Source organism: Sciurus carolinensis, chromosome 6, assembly GCF_902686445.1.
Source record: "Sciurus carolinensis chromosome 6, mSciCar1.2, whole genome shotgun sequence".
Taxonomy (NCBI): Eukaryota; Metazoa; Chordata; class Mammalia; order Rodentia; family Sciuridae; genus Sciurus; species Sciurus carolinensis.
Genome location: NC_062218.1, coordinates 96,630,450 through 96,649,582, shown reverse-complemented (window position 1 = coordinate 96,649,582; position 19,133 = coordinate 96,630,450). Strand labels below are relative to the sequence as shown.

Genomic DNA, 19,133 nt, shown 5'->3' with positions numbered 1-19,133 from the left:
GACCCTGGGTTCAATCCCCAGGCCCAACCACCCCTCAACCCTAAAACAACAAACAAATTCATCAGAGGCTGTGAAGAGCGTTGCTGGGTTTGGCCCTCAGCAGCCACCGTCGGCAAACCAGGGCTTCAGGTCTCCTAGCAACAAGTTGTGTGGAGGCAGAGGGGCGTTCACCAAGGCGAGTGCTCAGAAGGGACGTCCTGGACTGTACCAGAGACCTGGGGATCTAGCTTTTCACTCACGCTTAACCCTGTATGTAGCATGGTCCTGGCAGGGCGGGGTCTTTTAGGGCAGTTGTCTGGGACCACTCGCCTGCTGCTGGAATGGTGAGCTGTGTAGCCGACCAGTCCCCCTCCCCAGCCGTAGCCGCCTCCAGGTGTCTGCTCTAGTATCAGGTTTTTAGATCATCCATTGACCTCCGATCTGAGAGCCCTTGGTTCTCCCTTCCTTGATGAAAAGGCTTGACTTGGGAACACTAGAAATTCGTACTGTTCAGACTGCTAGTAGAAAAACACAGCAGTTTCTCCCTTTATAAATTAATAAGATCTATCACCTAAGACTACTATTTTTAATTACATCGTATTTGGGATGGGGGGGAAATGTATGTCATTGCAGTTGATATCTGTCAAGAAACTTCTAAATTATACCCAGAAAAACCAAAATGGAGATATCAATGCCCCCACCTCAGATATATGTCGAGAAAACTCTGGCTATTATCAAACCAGATATTGTTGACAAAGAGGAGGAGATTCAAGATATTATTCTCAGATCTGGATTCACGATTGTTCAGGTAACTTCTGGGCATAATCATGCTTTTTCAAAAAACCTTTGCTCCCCCCACCTCCTTAAACGTTTATGTAAATGCGACCACCCATTTACAGCCTTAGTGTTAAGCATTAAATTTAGGTTTATTTTTCTAAATATAAAAATGATAGGGCTGGGGATATGGCTCAGTTGGTAGAGTGCCTGCCTCAAAAGCACAACGCTCTGGGTTCAATCCCCAGCACCACAAAAAAAAAAAAAAAAAAAAAAAAGATATGTGATAGTTAAGTTTTTGTCACAGTTCAAATGAAAATAAAACGAGAAGTAAAATTGATTTTTCCTTCACCTGCCCTCTCCCACCCCACATCCCAGTCTCCAGAGACAGACAACCACTTAACACTTTCTGTTCTTCCAGGAATTATCTATGTGTTAACGAACTTTTTTAAAATTTTAATTGTAGTTAGACACAGTACCTTTAATTAATTAATTTAATGTACTGCTGAGGATCAAATCCAGTGTCTCACACATGCTAGATAAGTGCTCTATCACTGAGCTACAACGCAGCCCCATATTTTTCCCACTTAAAATAGAGCTGTTCCATCCTGTGTCCCTTAGATAGCATTCTAGATTACACTTGAATCTCTCTCATCCTTTCTAATTTAATTGTAATATTTGCCTGCACAGTTTATTTACTTGATCCTCTATTGAATTTTTAAGTTGTTGGTGTTTTTTTCAGTTATTATAAATATTTAATATTTTAAACCTTATATTTGTCTTGCAGTTTAATAAATATTCTAGAGGTTTAAAACAAATATAGGGACTGGGTTTGTAACTCAGTGGTAGAGGGCTTGCCTAGCATGTGTGAGGCACTGGGTCCCATCAACAACTAGAAAATGTAAAAATTTTCAAATAGACTTGGATATTTTTAACTTGCCCTTTTTTTTACTATCCTTATTTGAATTTCTAGTGTTTTATTCTTTTACATGTAAATGGTACCATATTGCCTATTTAGTCAATGTTTTAAGAATAAAAAACTTAAATTGTCTGGTGAGACATGTGATTTCAGTTGAGCTTTCATGGATAGGTGGGGGCTGAGCATAGGGATGGTACAACAAAGTGTAGGGACATATTTAATACAATTAAAAGATTCAGTTGTCACAGTAGCATATACCTGTAATCCCAGTGACTTGGGAGGCTGAAGCAGAATGATTACCAATTCAAGGCCAGTCTTGATAGACTGTGTCAAGTTAAAAATAGAAAGGGCTCAGTGGTAGAGAGCTCCTAAATTCAGTTCCCAATAGTGTACACACAAAAACCCTAAAAATGTGTGTGTGTGAATTACTTGGTCTGGTTAGCAATAAGTTTCAGACCAAAGGCAACCATGGTGTGTTTTTTTTCTTTTTCTTCTCAATACTGGGGATTGAATCCAGGGCACTCTTATATTGAGCTACATCTCCAATCCTTTTATTTTTTTGCTTATTTATTTATTTTTGAGAAAAAGGGAAATGTTTTATTGCTTTGCTAGCAAAGGAGAAACACAGGGGACTCCTGTCCCAGAGCCTGTGATTCTGTCATCATGGGGAACAGGGGGGGGGGGGTTTAAAGAGGTGATTCAGAGAAAATGAGACTAGGGAGGAGAGAACAGGAGAAGATGAGGGAAAAGAAGATCAGGGAGGAGAACAACCCTTTAATTTTTCTTATTTTGAGGTTCTTAATAAGTTGCTGAGGCTGGCCTTGAATTTGATTCTCCTGCTTCAGCTTTCCCTGTAGCTGGAATTACAGGCATGCCATCTTACCCAACATGCCATGGTATATTGTATGTTGCTGCTACTGCAGCTGCTGGGTTTTTTTTCTTTTTCTTTAATTGTGGCAAAATATACATAACAAAATTTACCACTTAACCTTTCTTTTTTCCTGCACTGGGGATTGAACCCAGGGGTTCTCTACCACTGAACCATATCCCCAGATTCTCTTCAGGTTTTTTCTTCGGATACTGGGTTTTGCTAAATTGCCTCAAATTTGTGATCCTCCTGCCTCAACCTCCATTGGGATTACAGGCATGAGCTGCCATGCCAAGTTCATTTTAACCATTTTTAAGGGTACAATTTTTTTTTGGTCCTGGTAATTGAACCCAGGGGCACTTGACCAGTAAATCCCAGTCTTTCTTTTTATTTTGAGACAGTGTTTCGTTAAGTTGTGGAAGGTTTTGCTGAATTGCTGAAGCTGGTCTCAAACTTGCAATCTTCCTGAATCATTGGGGCTACAGGCATGAGCCAGCACACCTGGAAGGGGAACACTTGAGTGGTATTAAATATATTCACATAGTTGGGTAACTATCACCATCACCCATATCTGGAACTTTTATATCTCAAACTGAAACTATATTCATTAAAAAATAACTCCCTGTTTCCCTTTCCTCCATCCCATGGTAACCACTAATCTAGTGTCTATCTGTGGGAATTTGACTATTCCAGCTACTTCATGTGAGTGAAATCATGTAATATTTGTCCTTTTGTACTTTTATGCTTATAAAAATAGGTTTTCTTGGAGTTGGGAGTCCACTGAATTTGAGGGTTTCATGTTCTATTTGGGAAATCTTTCTGAAAAATGATATATCTTCTTTTCAGTAGGTGGCAGTCTTTCCTTTGTTACAAATTAAAGAGTTCTGTTCTGGGTGTAATTGACATCAGAGCTTCTCTGTGTAAATCTAATTTCAAAAAATTTTACCTGATCTAATTGCTGGGATTACAGGCATTATGAGTTACCACACCCAAGACTGGTGATTTTTTTTTTAAGCACTCAAAATAACTGCTTTTAGGGAATAAATGGTATTTTCAAATTGGGGGAATGATTGACCCAGCTACCATGATTTTAAAAATTTAAATGTTCCTTCTTATAGCTTCTCATATGTGGGGGTAAAAACATTTAGTTGTCCAAAATGTTTCATATTATTTCAAATGGAGAAATGAAACACCAACTAATTTTTCTTAAGGTTACAGTGAGTCAACAGATATGTCAGAACCAGAATAAAGAATAAATAACATTCAAGTGAAAACTTCCTTACCGCATCATTATTCTGCATGATATTTCTAAGGATCATGAGACCACCTCCCCAAGTAATATAGGAAAATCTGACAAAGAATGGGAAAATAACACATATATAATGAAAGATGAATTTGAAATAGTCTATAAAGTCCAATTTTGTTTCTTTAATATGTATGAAGTACACATTAACAACATCTTGATAATTGGAGTATTACTTTAGGAAGGATATGTGATGGTGGCTCACACCTATAAGCTCAGTGACTCAGGAGGTTCAGGGAGGAGGATCACAAGTTTAAGGCCAACCTTGGCAACTTATTGAGGCCCTGTCTAAAAATAAAAATTAAAAAGGGCTGTGTTTGTAGCTCAGTGGTTCAATCCCCAATATTATCTAATTAATTAATTCCCAGATAATCAGTATAAATAAAGAAAAAAATTAAAAGGACTGGGAATGGAGCTCTGTGGTAGAGTATCCCTGAGTTAATCCCAAGTATCAAAAAAAAAAAAAAAAAAAAAAAAGGCCGGAGGAGGAGAGAAGGGTACCTTGGTGTATGCCTATAATCTCAGCAAGTTGGGAGGCTGAGGCAAGAGGATTACAAATTCAAGTTCAGTCTGTTTCCAAATAAAATTAAAATAAAAAGGAATGGGGGTATAGCTCAGTGGTAGAATGTTCCTGAGTTCAATCCCCAGTACCACTAAAAAAATAAAATAAAGAAAATGTGATGAATTTGTCATTGGCAAACCATATGCTAAGGAAGGCTGCCAAACTGGAATATTTTTTGTTAAGTAGATTAAATAATACCTCTTATTATCTTATTTCAGCATACATTTAATTATGTTCTTTTTTCATAATATAAAGATAAACCAAGTTTATAATCAGATTGGTACTAATGTCAAATTATTAATGACTTAATAAGATACTATTGAACTGTCACTTTAAATGCTTTTGTTGACTTTGTTTTTCTTATAGAGAAGAAAACTACATCTCAGCCCTGAACACTGTAGTAACTTTTATGTGGAACAGTATGGGAAAATGTTTTTCCCAAATTTAACAGCTTACATGAGTTCTGGACCACTTGTTGCCATGATATTAGCTAGACATAATGCCATCACTTACTGGAAAGAACTTTTGGGACCAAGTAATACTTTAGTAGCTAAGGAAACACACCCAGACAGGTAAATTTCCTAGGATGGGGGAATTGAATCCATCTGTAAAAATTTAAAAAAAAAGAAAATTTGACTTAATTGTAATGGGGTTTCCTTTCATTTAGAAGTTTTCCTCAATCCACTTGTCTTTGGTGAGTCTGTGGGGAGATCGATTTTATATTTTAACTATTTCAGTGTCTATCTTAATACCAAATATTACAAAAGGCCTCAGAGAATGTCTGATTAATGCTTGATTAGCCTTATCCTTTTCTTATCCTTGAATTAAACTGTCACTGAAGTAGGATTTTTCATGGGAAAATTGGGATGATATTTTAAAAGAATATTTTAGTATTATCACTAATGTCTGAAAACAAGAGGACACTGACTTCTTGAACTCCATAAACCCACACCCACATCCCCAATGTTGGGGATTGAACCCAGGTCCTCATCCCAGGTCCTTACACATGCCAGACAAGCATCTATCACCGAACCACATCCTTACCCTGAGTTCTGGCACTTTGAGTATGCATTGCTTTTTCACTTCTCACAAAACAACACCTCTTTTTCATGTAGAGAACTCCTGTTTTCCTGGTATATCCTTCCTGAGATTTAAATGTATTGGACCCTTATCTAGATAGATATAAGCTTAAGTTCAAAATATATCGAAGCCTACATATGTGAGAAGTGACAATGCTTCTGTAAAATTTCTAAGTAGAATGCATTCATATGAAATAAGGAAAAGGTGTAGATTGGATAGGCATCAACTCTAATTTATTTTTAGTCTAAGGGCAATTTATGGCACAGATGACCTAAGGAATGCACTTCATGGAAGTAATGACTTTACTGCAGCAGAAAGAGAAATTCGTTTCATGTTTCCTAAAGGTGAGTTACACATGACAATTTGTCAACTATATCTCCTTATTTGCTTTTTTTTTAAATTTTGAAAATATGACTAGGAAAGAAGATAACAGGATTTTCCTCCAATATATTTTGTCATATTTTCAAGTTGTAGTTACTCAAAATCTTGAAGCCACAAATAGAAAACTAAACATTTCCCTCAGAACTAAACTGTGCCCTTTAGGGAATCTTTTGAAAGTTTAATTTTTTTCTTTCTTTCTCTTGGACTGTACATATTTAGGTTTGCTTTTCTCCTTATCTGTAATGCTTCAATAAAGTTTTTTACACGAGAGAGGGACGGGGGAGAGAAGGAGGGAGAAATTAGGAACTCTCTTTTGGAAATTACAATTGATTTACCATTAACTGTTTGCCTAATAAAGTCTCATGCAGTTATGAAATTAACAATTCTAGGCCCTTTTTTTGTTTCCATTCTATTGTGGACATTATAAACTTCTTAGAAGAGTACATAGTAAGGAATAGTACTGATATTTTGGGATGGTTTTCAATCATATTTTTAACAAAATAATAATATGGTGAACACATAAGACCAGTAGCTTCACTTTTTCATCTTTAGTAACTTTTTCATCACAAGTAACACATTGGCCTCGGGGTATATCTCAGTGTATCTGGGGGAAAGCACTTGTCAGAGAATGTACCATGTCCTGAGTTTAATCCCCAGTATTTCAGAGAGGAAAAAGAAAACAAAACCAAAAGAAAAAAAAAAAAAAAAGGACCTACTGTGACTTATTTATAAAAACTCTCTCTTATATGTATGGCAGGATGGTCACCTGAACCAGAGGCACTTTACCATTGAACTACTTCCTCAGGCCTTTTTATTTTGAGACAGGGTCTCAATATGTTGCCGAAGCTGGCCTTAAACTTACAATGCTCTGTCAGTTTCCTGAATATAAATATATTCTTTATAAATTCTATTTATTGTAATTCTTGTCATTTATAGTGTTCAAATAAAACTGAAAAGACTAAAAATTTCTGAAGTCTGACACAATTTATTTAAAAATTTTAAAAGAGCAGAAATATTAATAAAATTACATAGATGGAAATATTTTATATGTATATTCAGTACTCTATAAGAGCAAGAACTATGTATTATTTACTATTGTTTCTGTAACACTGTGTGAAGTACCTGTCATTTGTTGAATGAGTTATCTCCTAGTTTTACTTTTTCATTCACATTTTTCATAATATTATCCATTATAAAATATTTTGTGTTTTATATAAAACAATATTTATTTTATAAAAAGCTGGGTATGGTGGTGCACACCTGTAATTCAAACAACTCAGGAGGCTGAGGCAGGAGGATTGCAAATTCAAAGCTAGCCTCAGCAACTAAGCAAGGCCCTAAGCAACTTGGCGAGACCCTATCTCAAAATAAAAAATAAAAATAAAAAAAAAAAGGGCTGTGGATGTGACTCAGTGGTTAAGTGCCCCTGGTCTATCCTTGATACTAGTAAGTAAATAAATAATTCAAAAAATAAGTAAAAAGGGATGGGGATGTAGCTCAGTGATAAAGTGCCCCTGGGTTTAAATGCCCATACCAAAACAAACAAACAAACTCCAAAGATTTATGATAGGAGGAATTAGTTCTGGTGTTCCATAGCACAGTAAGGTGAGTTATAGTCTATGACGATTTATGATATATTTCAAAACAACTAAAAAAGAAGAATCTGAAGTTTCCTAACACAAAGAAATGATAAATATCTAAGGAGATGGAAATGCTGATTACTTTTGATTATAACACTGTATACATGTATGGAATTGTTACTGTATCCCATAAATATGTAAAAATATTCTATGTCAAATTTTAAAAATGCAGAAGCATTTATATAAAATTCTAGGAAACTGTAGTAAGAGAAAGCTAATCAGTAAGCCGGGTATGGTGTCACATACCTGTTGTCCGAACCATTGGAAGGTTGAGACTGAAGCATAGCTTGAACTCAGGAATTTGAAGTCAGCTTGGGCAATAGAGTGAGACCCTGTCTCAAAATGAATGAATGAATGAACCAGGCATGGTGGCCCATGCCCGTAATCTCAGCACCTCAGGAGGCTGAGGCAAGAGGATTACAAGTTCAAGGTCAACCTTGGCAATTTAGGGAGACCCTGTCTCAAAATAAGAAATAAAAAGGACTGAAAATGTAGCTTATTGATAGAGCACCTGGGTTTTAGTCCCCAGTAAAACACACACACACACACACACACACACACACACACACACCCACACACACACACCCCAGAGAGAAAATGTTATTTATAAAAGAAAAAGTTTTATATATATATTTTTTAAAGCTAATCAGTAGTTGACTAGGGTACAGGATAGGAAACAGATTAAGTGCAAAGGAGTAGTTGTGGGGGTTGGTGACTTTTGCTGTGTATCTTGATTGTGTTATGGTTTTCTCAGTATACATAATAACCAAAATTCATCAAACACCTTAAAATGTGAATTGTATTGTGTGTAAATAATGCTTTAATGAAAGGAAAAAAGTAATAAAGAAAACATTATGAATATTTCTCATGGCATTAAAAGTTCTTTAAAGCATTCCCCTCCCACCTTAGTATTAAGGATTTAACACTGAGCTACATCTCCAACCTATTATTATTATGATTATTATTATGGTTATTATTATTTTGGTACCAGGAATTGAATCCAAGGGTGCTTAACCACTGAACCACATCCCCAGCCCTTTTAATTTTTTCTTTTGACACAGGGTCTCGGTAAGTTCAACCCATTATTTTTTATTTTTTGCAGTACTGGGCATTGAACCCAGGGGTGCTCTATCATTGAGTTACATCCCCAGTCCTATTTATTTTTAAAACAGGCTCTTCCCAAATTGCCTAGGCTGGCCTCGAACTTGTGATATTCCTCCCTCAGCCTCATGAATAGCTAGGATTACAAGTGTTTGCCACTGCATCAGGTTTCAGGTATCCTTTTTAATGACTTTATTATATTTAATCACTTATGTTTGTTTTAATAAGAATATATTTGTATTTGCAGTGATTGTTGAGCCCATTCCAATTGGACAAGCTGCTAAGGACTATTTAAATTTATATGTCACACCAACTCTGCTTGAAGGACTCACAGAGCTTTGTAAACACAAACCAACAGATCCTTTTGTAAGAAATCTTTTTACATTAAAGAGTATTGTCTGTAGTTGTTTAAAGTATTGTATTTTTTTGAAATAGTGAAGTATTGAGAACCTTTTTAAAATGAGCATTCTATAACCTATTTTATGTACATTTTAGATACTTAGCATAACTATTGATTACTTATTTACTTGTTGAATTTTGTTCAACATTTTTATTCTTATGGTATCTACTTTTTCAATTTTTTTTTTTTTTTTTTTGCGGTGCTGGGGATTGAACTCAGGGCCTTGTGCTTATGAGGCAAGCACTCTACCAACTGAGCTATCTCCCCAGCCTACTTTTTCAATTTTTAAAAATATTTATCTATTTGTAGTAATTGAATTTGAACCCAGGAATATTCTACCACTGAGGCACTCTACCACTGAATCATATCCCCAGATCTTTTTTTTTTTTTTTATTAGATAGGGTCTCAAAAAATTGCTAAGGCTGGCTTTGAACTTGTGATCCCAGTCACCAAGATTACAGTTATGTGCCATGGTGCCTGGCATCATAATATCTATTTTTTAAAAAATAGAGCAACTTGGAGCTCGGGAGGCTGAGACAGGAGGATTGCAAGTTCAGAGCAGCCTCAGCAATGGTGAGGCACTAAGCAACTCAGTGAGACCCTGTCTCTAGATAAAATACAAAATAGGACTGGGGATGTGACTCAGTGGTTGAGTGCCCCTGAGTTCCATCCCTGGTACGCCCCCCCAAAAAAAAAAACCAGAGCAACTTATATTTATTCATATTCCCAAATGCTTCTACATCGCTCAGTAAGATGAAAGAATAGTTTGGTAGAAGGAATTAGGTAATTATCTTGGTTATCCAGGGTCAACTATCATCCATTGTCTTTTTTACAGATACTCTTGGTCATCAGGGAAGGTTATTTTATTTAATGCAGTATAGGGATAGAACCCAAGGATGCCCTACCACTGAGATACAAAACCCTAGCACTGCACCTCCCCTATCTTTTGAAACAGAATCTTGATAAGTTGCTAAGGTTGGCCTCAAACTTGAGATCCTTCTGCCTCAGCCTCCCAAGTAGCTGAGATGGCAGGCATGCACCACTGTCCCAGGAGGGAAGATTACTTTAATGCCAGCTTCTCTTTTTTTTTTTTTTTTTTTTTTTGCAGTACTGTGACTTGAACTCCAGGGCTCTTATGCCTCCTAGACAAGTACTTTACCACTGAGTTACAACCCCAGGCCTATTTTATTTTGAGACAGAGTTTTAATACATTGCTCAGACAGGCCTTGAATTTTCCATCCTCTTACCTCAACCTCTTGAGGATTTTAGATTACAAGCAAGTACCACCTTGCTAGGCAAAAAAGATTTAATCTCTCCTACCAATTTTCTGCTTTCACCAAAAAATAAAATATTCAGGTTGTGAAAGTAATATATGTTTATTTAATAAGAAGACTGCAACTGCCGGGCGTAGAGGTGCACACTTGTAATCCCAGTGGTTTGGGAGCCTGAGGCATGAGGATTGCAAGTTCAAAGCCAGCCTCAACAAATTAGCAAGGCCCTGTGTCAAAAGAAAAATTAAAGTGGGCTGGGGATGTGGCTCAGTGGTTAGTGCCCCTGGGTTCAATTCCTGTTACTAAAAAAATTTTTTTAATTAAATAAATAAAAAAGGGCTGGGGATGTAGCTCAGTGGTAGAGATCCCCAATACTGGGGGGAGGGGGAGGAAAATTCTGGGACTCAAACCCAGTACCTTGTGTATGCTAGGCCATCACGCTACCAACTGAACTACATCCCCAAGCCCTCTTCTAGAATTTTTGTTTTGTTTTTCAGGGTATGAAACCCAGGGCCTCACACATACTAGGCAAGGGCTTTACCACAGCTACATACCTCCCCAGCCCTAAAATTTTTGTTTGATTTTATCCTGAGTTGTATTTATTTTTGCATATAACACAAAATGAAGATGCATATTGACTATTTTCCTGACCAGTGTTCTTGTACATTGATTTATAAAGTTTGACTTAACACATAACAAATTCTTTATCTTGGAATTTACTCTGTTGCATTGACCAGTTTTTTGTTGTTGTTTGTTTTTTTGGGTACCAGGTATTGAACCCAGGGGCACTCAACCACTGAACCACATCCCCATCCCTATTTTTTATTTAGAGACAGGGTCTCACTGAGTTCTTTGTGTCTCACCGTTGCTGAGGTTGGCTTTGAACTCTTGATTCTCCTGCCTCAGTCTCCCCAGTCACTGGGATTACAGGTGTATGCTACCATAACTGGCTTGATCAATAGTTTTAACAAGTCCCCCCCCCTCCACCCACCAAAAATAACATTTAACACTATTTTCACTACTTTGGTATATACCTGATCTTTTGTTTATTTTGTACTGTGGTGTAATATATATAATTTACATACACATAAAATTTGCCATTTTAACTTTTTTAAGTGAACAAATTCAGTGGTATTAATTATATTCATAATATTGTACAACATTTAACACTACCTATTTCCAAAATGTTTTCATTATTCCTAACAGAAACTCCATAACCATCCAGCAATTACTCTCCATTCTCTCCTTTTCTCAACTCCTGGTATCCCTATTTTTGTTTTTTTTCTGTCTCTATCAATTTGTTGTATATATTCCATAGAAGTAGAATCATGCAATATATGTTCTTTGTGTGTGACTTATTTCACTGATCACAATTTTTTTTATTCTATTTTATTTTGTTTTGCAATACTGATGATTGCAGTACTGGAGTTACATCCCTGGTCCGTTTTATTTTTTATTTTGAGACAGGATCTGGCTAGGTTGCCTGGCTGATCTCAAACTTGCAATTCTCCCATCTCAGACTACTGAGTAGCTGGAATTACAGATGTGCACCCCCATACCTGGTTCTCATTTGATTTTGATTTGCACTTTCCTACTGACTAATGATGTTGAACATCTTTTCATGAACTTATTGGCCATTTTTATACCTTCTTTTTTTTTTTTTTTTTTTTTTTGCAGTGCTGGGGATCGAACCCAGGGCCTTGTGCTTGCAAGGCAAGCACTCTACCGACTGAGCTATCTTCCCAGCCCTTGTATACCTTCTTTGAAGAAATGTCTATTCAAATTTGAGTTCTTTGCCTGTTTTAATTGGATTGTTATTTTGATTGTATTAAAGGTTTTTAATATTTCTAGATATTAAATATTTATAAGATCTATGATTTGCAAATATCTTCTCCCAATCTGTAGGTTGTCTTTTCCCTTTCTTTTTTTTAATTTAAAAAATTTTTTGATATATACTTTATAATTTTATATAATGTAAATCATAGTATTTGGATTTTTAATGGTCATTTTCTTATTCTTAAAGTTATATTGAAAACTGTTTGTAATTGATATAGTATGTATTAAAAGGAAATATTTAAGTGTTTAACTTAAGTTTTGTTTTTTTTTTTTCCTTTTCTTCTATAGATTTGGCTAGCTGATTGGTTGCTGCAGAATAACCCCAACAAACCTAAACTTGATTATCATCATATAATTGCAGAAGAGCCTCAAAAGTCCTCCAAAGAGTAAATCATGAACTATCTTATTACAAAAGTTTGTGCTTTTGCTTTTTTAAAGAAACCTCATTCCTTGCTTATCTCATGTGTAAGACCCTGAGTTCAATCCCTAGCACCACAATTTTAAAAAAAAAGGAAATAAATAAAGACGTTTAAAAAAAAAAAACAAACTTATTTCTAAGGGTTTATTTCATTAAAATAAGCATGGTGGCACACACCTGTAATCCCAGTGACTTGGGAGGCTAAGGTAGGAGGATTGCAAGTTAAAGGCCAGCCTCAGCAATTTAGTGAGCTCCCTATCTCAAAATAAAATTTATAAAGGGTTGGGGATATATCTCTGATAGCCTAGCATGAGTGAGGCCCAAGGCAGGGGAGGGGAAGAAAAAGAAAATGGAAATAGGAAAAACTATTCTAGATTAAAAGCAGTATCTTAACCAAGGTGGGCACTGTGGTACATGCCCATAATCTCTGCAACTCAGGAGGCTGACAGGTAGACTGCCAGTTTGAAACTAGTTTCAGTAACTTAGAGAGACCCTGTCTAAAAATAAAAAATAAAAAGGACTGATTCAATGGTAGAAGGCCCCTGGATTCAATCCCCAGTTATGAAAAGAAAAAAAAGAAAAAGAAAAAGGGGAGAAAGGAAAAACTGTTCTAGTTTAAAAGATACTGAAAAGGTAATGAAATGTAATAAGTGAGTCTTGACAGGATTATGATTTTTTAAAAAAATCTATATGGACTGGGGGTAAAGCTCAGTGATAGAATGCAACACAACCTAAAACCACAAAATAAAAAACAAAATTAAAACCTATAAACAATGGAAGACAAATAAAGAGATTTAGATATAGGTTAAATAGTAGATAATGTTAGGAAATAATTGCACATTTTAGGGTGAAAATATGGCCTTAAAAGGAGAATGTTATTATTTTTAGGTAAAGAATTCTAAAATATTTAGGAATAAATGCCAGGCACGGTGGTGTACAACTCAAGAAGCTGAGGCAAGAAGATGGCAAAGGCAAGGTCAGCATAAACAATTTAGCAAGATTCTTTCTCAAAATAAAAAATAAAAAGAGGAGCTGGGGTTGTAATTCAGTGGTAGAGTGCTTACCTAGCATGTGTGAAGCACTGGGTTCAATCCCCAGCACCACATAAAAATAAATAAATAAATTAGTTAATTAAATACAGGTATTGTATCCATCTACAACTAAAAAGTAAATAAAATAAAGAGTTGGGGATGTAGCTCAGTGGTAGAGTATTTGCCTAACATGCACAAGACCCTGTGTTTGATCATTTGTTCTGAGAAGGAAAAAAAAAAAAAGTATATGTGTGTACCATAATATTTAGAAGGATATCCAGGTAAGTGTTATTATTTATATAAAGTACTATACCCACATTTGTTGTCATTAAGTACTGATGCATTAATGCATTTTCCTCACATTGAATGAGAGTGTGGTATTTGTAAGGGAATTTCCACGGAACCATGCTGGACACGGGAAATCACATAAGGGAGTTTATTAAGCAAACAAAGTGTCTCCCTGCAGGGTAAGAGAGAAAATGAGAGGAAAAGAGAAAGGAAAGGGAAAGGGCGCGCGCTAGAGAGTGTGTGAAAGCCAGGAGGATAGAGAAAATTGAGGAGGACAGACAGAAGAATGGGAAAAGATGGCGGGGAAGCTATAGTAAACAGTTGAATTCTGCTGGGCCAACAGGGGACCAATATCGGAGGATACTTGCAAGCTGACTGATGAACCAATAGCTAGCTAGGATGTTCACAGATTGACAAGTGGTTGGGAGGCAGGGAAAACAGCTACACCTGATGGGCAGAGGAGCAACTTTATACATTACAGTATTCTTATTAATCTAGATACATCACTTCATTTAGTTTCTCCAGGATTCAAATTAAAGAGAGCCAAAGAAACAAGCAAGCAAGAATGCAGCTTTTTTGTAACTTAGAACTAAATGGAAATTTACATTTTTCTCTACTTCTAAGATCTTTTAGATCTAAGATACTTTTAGATCTAAGGTGACATCTAGAGGCTCCTCCTTTCCAGGCCTCTTACCAGTCTTTGTATACTTGGCCAGGAAATATGTATAATACATGTCTAACTGAGCATTCCTACCTCATTTTCTAGTTGGGGAGGTTTTGAAGAATGAGATAATGCTTGCATTAGAAGAGAGCTCAGGATGATAGCTTGTCTGTCTTGAGTTAAGGATGTCATAGACCAGCATGATTTGAAAGTGTCATAGATGCCTGAGACATACTTCCTAGCTCAGAAATACCATCACTACCCTGAGGCAGTTAACTATAAGAACTATTTAAATTAAGCTTTGATTTTTGGTTCAGAAATGGCCCATTTCTTCTCAGTTTGCCTCTTCTATAACTTCAGTTGTTTCTCTTGGGTTCTTTATTATTTAGTCTCCTCTCTGACAGTATTTCCTATTGTGAATTTGTACCTTTCATTTAAGATCCATAATTACTTTTCAAAAGTTAATTAACTTAGAAACTTCCAGGCTATGAGCACCTTTAACAGAGGAATTTACTACTAAAGGTAGAATTCAGTGACTCCTGGCAACAATTTCAGATAGAGACTATAAATGAGATAGCTTTATCCTACCTTACCAAAGGATATGACTAAAAAAAAAAAAAAAAAAAAAGATCTTTGTGGAGCAGTCATGCATTAACTTTCCTATTAATTTAATTAAACTGTTTAATCCACTGGAAGAAGGAAATGATTAAATAAAAGAATGTTTCTTCCTTTTCTGCTTCTGACTCAAGAAAGTTCTCTTCCCCTGTCCAAGTCAAAGGTTGATGATGCTGCTGTGATTGATGCCTTTTGTTCCCAGACCAAATTGTTTTTTATAGCCCACCCCCTGCCAGCACTTTCCAAGTGCCATTGCCATCAGCTCCAGAGGGGTCTCTTCCTCATGCTTCCTGGGCAGCAGCTGCACTGTGATGTCAGGGAGCACAGAATGGGAGGAGAAAGCAACTTGCAGACAAATGGGCAGCTAATTGGACCAACAGCCCCACCACTAGGACCATAAGAAATTCCATTTCTTCCCACCCCCTTGCCTCATCTACATTTCTTGGCTGAGGTGGGGGAAATATTTCTTGAGAAGTTATGCCTTCATATAGTTTATCAGAGCAAGCTCAAAGATCCCAATCTCCTTTTCTCTCTCTCTCAAACAAGTTGTGCTCATTCAACCAGTAGTTGTCAATGGGGTACAAACCTTAAATATATTAAAAGGACAATGAGGGGATATTACAAACATCTATATGTCTATAAATTGGACAAATTAGATGAAATAGAGGAAACCCCTGAAAAACTATCAACAACATGTCAACCTAAACCACAATTTCTGGGTCTTCTTTGAATTTTCAAGGTTTGAATCTCAATATTCAGTTGTTTTCATTTTGAAGCAGCCCTACTGAGCTTACTTAATTAGCATTTTCAACTGTTCTTCTAGGAGCTGGTTACTTCAGCATACATTATCTAATTGTGGGATGGGAAAGGTTGAGTTATTTTATAAGAATAAGCATCTCCGGGGATGGGGATATAACTCAGTTGGTAGAGTGCCTGCCTCACAAGCATAAGGCCCTAGGTTCGATCCCCAGTACCACAAAAAAAAAAAAAAGAATAAGCATCTCCATCTTGGGGTAGGATGGTTAATAAATCTTAGCTTAATCAGGATTGTAAAACTCTGATCCTTCGGGGTGGCCTTTATGTTGGAACCAGAATGACAACTTCTCTGGGTTTCATCTAGTCTGTCTAGCTGTTGCCAATGTGAGAATAATCCAAGAAGTCTTTACCATGTATATGTGGTTAGTGCCTTCTTGCACCATAAAATGGTTAGACAAGGACCAATATAATCCAATCAGTCTACAATGAGGTTGAAACTTTGGAAACAAGCACATCCTTTTCAGCAGTGCTTTCTTTTATATGGTGTCATTTAGTAAATGAACTGTGAAGAAATTAGTCATGCCAATCTTCTAACCATCCAATGGATACAACTAACAGATCAAACAAAAATTTTTAGAGTTTTTTTCAACTTTTATTTCAAAGCTCAATTTAAATAAAATACTATTATAAGAGGACTGATTTAACTTGGCTTGTTTGTACCTTTTAGAGATACAATTTTAAAACATAAATGGCAAACTATTATTAATTTCTTCATGTGTCTCTGGAATGATTTGATAAAATGTAATATGTGAAACCACTGTGATCTTTGTAGTGAGAAACATAATATACATTCTAAATTAAGTAAAAATGTAAAATTATTAGGGTATTATTCCACTGGTGATATCACACTATTATCCCTCTTTCTGTCACTAAAATGGAAGTTCCCACCCTGCAAACAATATTGTATATAAAAAACCTGACTCTTTGCCTAGCTTGCTACAGGTTCTGTGTGTCCCACATGCCCTCCTCTTGGGGCCCTTCAATAGTTAAGACCTGGCCCTCAACTCTCCTAAGCCATCTAAGCTAGCCTTTTTGCTGGATTCCATACCCTTGCATTTTCTTATATTTTTCTTCCTCTCTTTATAGCTTTGTTCTTTTTTTTTTCTTTTTTAATCTCTTCATCTTTTTTCCTGCCTTCATCTTAATCATTTCTCTTCACCTTTATCAGTGGGTTTGGAATACACCTGACCTCCACATAGCTGGTGTACACATTTTTATATGAAGCATGAGCTGGGGATGTGGCTCAGTAGTACAGTACTTGCCTAGCATGTATGAGGCTCTGGGTTTGATCCCTAGCACTAAAGAAAAAAAGAAAAAGAAGTTATGAAGCATGTCACCTTTAATCCCAGTGACCCAGTAGGATCCAGAGGCCAGCCTGGGAAACTTAGCCAATAAAAAAGGGGTGGGGATGTTCATCAGTGATAGAGTGCCCCTGGGTTCAATCCCCAATACTGAGAAAAATAGTAATAATAATAACTTTTTAAAGATTTGTGCGCATATAAAAGTGTGTGTACACATATATATTACTTGATTATAATTATTGATATAGAATTACTTATTGATTATATAGTGGAATAATAAGGTGAAAAATTTTTGTTAGTCTGACATTCAGGGCTCCCCCAGACAGGCCAGTGCTTATTTTTCTAAACTTATTTCCCCAGAACCTGCCTTTATGGATTTTGCTCTAGCTAGAATGATCTATTCGCTCATCTTGCTCATTCCTATAAGCAAAAGCTATTGTCTTCCTTTGTTCCCACACCCCACACCAAACACACGGGAAGGCCCTCCTATTTTTTTTCTGCTAAGACAATTCTTAGCCTAAGAGATAATTTGCTATAATTTTGCCTTAATACATGCTTATCTCTTGTTTGTGAACTACTCATCCTTAAATTTTAACTTGTCTGGCAGTTAATAATATACTCCCTTGATATAAGGTACTGGATGGTACATTAAAAGGTGGATTAGTATTTGGCCTTTGGAGGAAGCAAAATAGTTTTTATCATAAACCTGTGTCTACCTAGCCGTGTGATATGGAAAATTGTTTGACCTCAATGTCTCAGTTTCCTCACCCATATAAATGGGTTGTTGAGAGGGCTGAACATAATAATATATATATAAGTAGTTAACAGTGCTTGCTGACAGAGTAAGTAATCAATGTTAGTTATTGTATTTTACCTCTAATAATTTTCTTTCTCCTTTTCTCTCTCTTTTTTTTTTTTTTTTTTTTATTACACCAGGGATTGAACCCAGGCTCACAACCACTGAGTCACATATCTAGCCCTTTGTATTTTTTCTTTTGAGACAGGGTCTCGCTAAATTCCTCAGGACCTCACTAAATTGCTGAGGCTGACTGAACTTGTGATCCTCCTGCCTCAGCCTCCCAAATTGCTGGGATTACAGGTGTTTGCTACAGCACCCAACTTCTTTTTGTCTTTTAAAAATTATTTACCTCTAGTATTTTTATTTAACTTCTTAATATATGAATTAGGTTCCCATCTTTAAAGGAAGGATTACTAGCTATTACATGCCAATCACTGTGTTAAGCATGTTCATTTATGTTATGTAATTCTCACAATAACCCAGAGGTTGAAATGATTTGATCTAGAGGCCTTATCTAGGAATTAGTGGAACCAGGATTTTGAACTTTCCTTACTTATAGGGGCCTTACCAACAAACATAGTTTAGGTAAGGAAAGATATTTTTCCTCCCTACAGAATTCAATTATATTTGGTTCTAAAGTCTTTATACTACTTCATGGTGCTTTATCATGGACATGAGATACTTCTTATTTTTCTCACCGAGTTAACTAAATGTCGAATACAAACCAAGTTCACTCATGTAATGGATTTATTATGTACAACAAATAGTGGAGTGGAACCTGGAGTTTTATTCAGTTTGCGTGACTGGTTTTCATGGCCGATGATCACAGATTCCCCCCCACAACCCCCAGCCCCACAGGGGCCCTTACTCACTGAGCCACATCCCCAGCTTTTTTTTTTTTGACAGGTTCTCACTAAGTTGCTTAGGCCTTGCTAAGTTGCTGAGGCTGGCTTTGAACTTGTGATCCTCTGCCTTAGCATCCTGAGTTGCTGGGATTACAGGCAGACATGTGTCACCCACTGCACCTGGCTTTTTCCTTCTCTCTTTTTCTTTTTTTTTTTTTTTTTTTGTGGTTTTGGGGATTGAGCCC

The 19,133-nt window shown here is 36.4% G+C and overlaps 1 protein-coding gene across 3 annotated transcripts; it reads left to right on the top strand.

The window, feature by feature from the left end:
- Positions 1–155: 155 nt before the first annotated feature.
- Positions 156–12,636, top strand: Nme5 (NME/NM23 family member 5). 3 transcript variants are annotated; one of them, XM_047556658.1, is made up of 6 exons: positions 156–249; positions 613–787; positions 4,772–4,977; positions 5,729–5,829; positions 8,855–8,973; positions 12,403–12,636. In XM_047556658.1, the coding sequence occupies exons 2-6, from the start codon at positions 659–661 to the stop codon at positions 12,502–12,504; spliced, it is 657 nt and encodes a 218-aa protein (XP_047412614.1). In that variant the 5' UTR covers positions 156–249; positions 613–658; the 3' UTR covers positions 12,505–12,636. The 3 variants fall into 3 exon arrangements, with proteins under 3 accessions (XP_047412614.1, XP_047412613.1, XP_047412615.1); XM_047556657.1 differs by having other exon boundaries at positions 172–323; XM_047556659.1 differs by having other exon boundaries at positions 193–249; positions 649–787.
- Positions 12,637–19,133: the final 6,497 nt, after the last annotated feature.

Bases quoted from the DNA above. Each gene is read 5' to 3' on its own strand.
- Nme5 (XM_047556658.1), top strand. From the start codon at position 659: ATGGAGATATCAATGCCCCCACCTCAGATATATGTCGAGAAAACTCTG. The intron at 4,978-5,728 runs GTAAATTTCCTA...ATTTATTTTTAG, and splicing joins AAGGAAACACACCCAGACAG to TCTAAGGGCAATTTATGGCA. The intron at 8,974-12,402 runs GTAAGAAATCTT...TTTCTTCTATAG, and splicing joins ACAAACCAACAGATCCTTTT to ATTTGGCTAGCTGATTGGTT.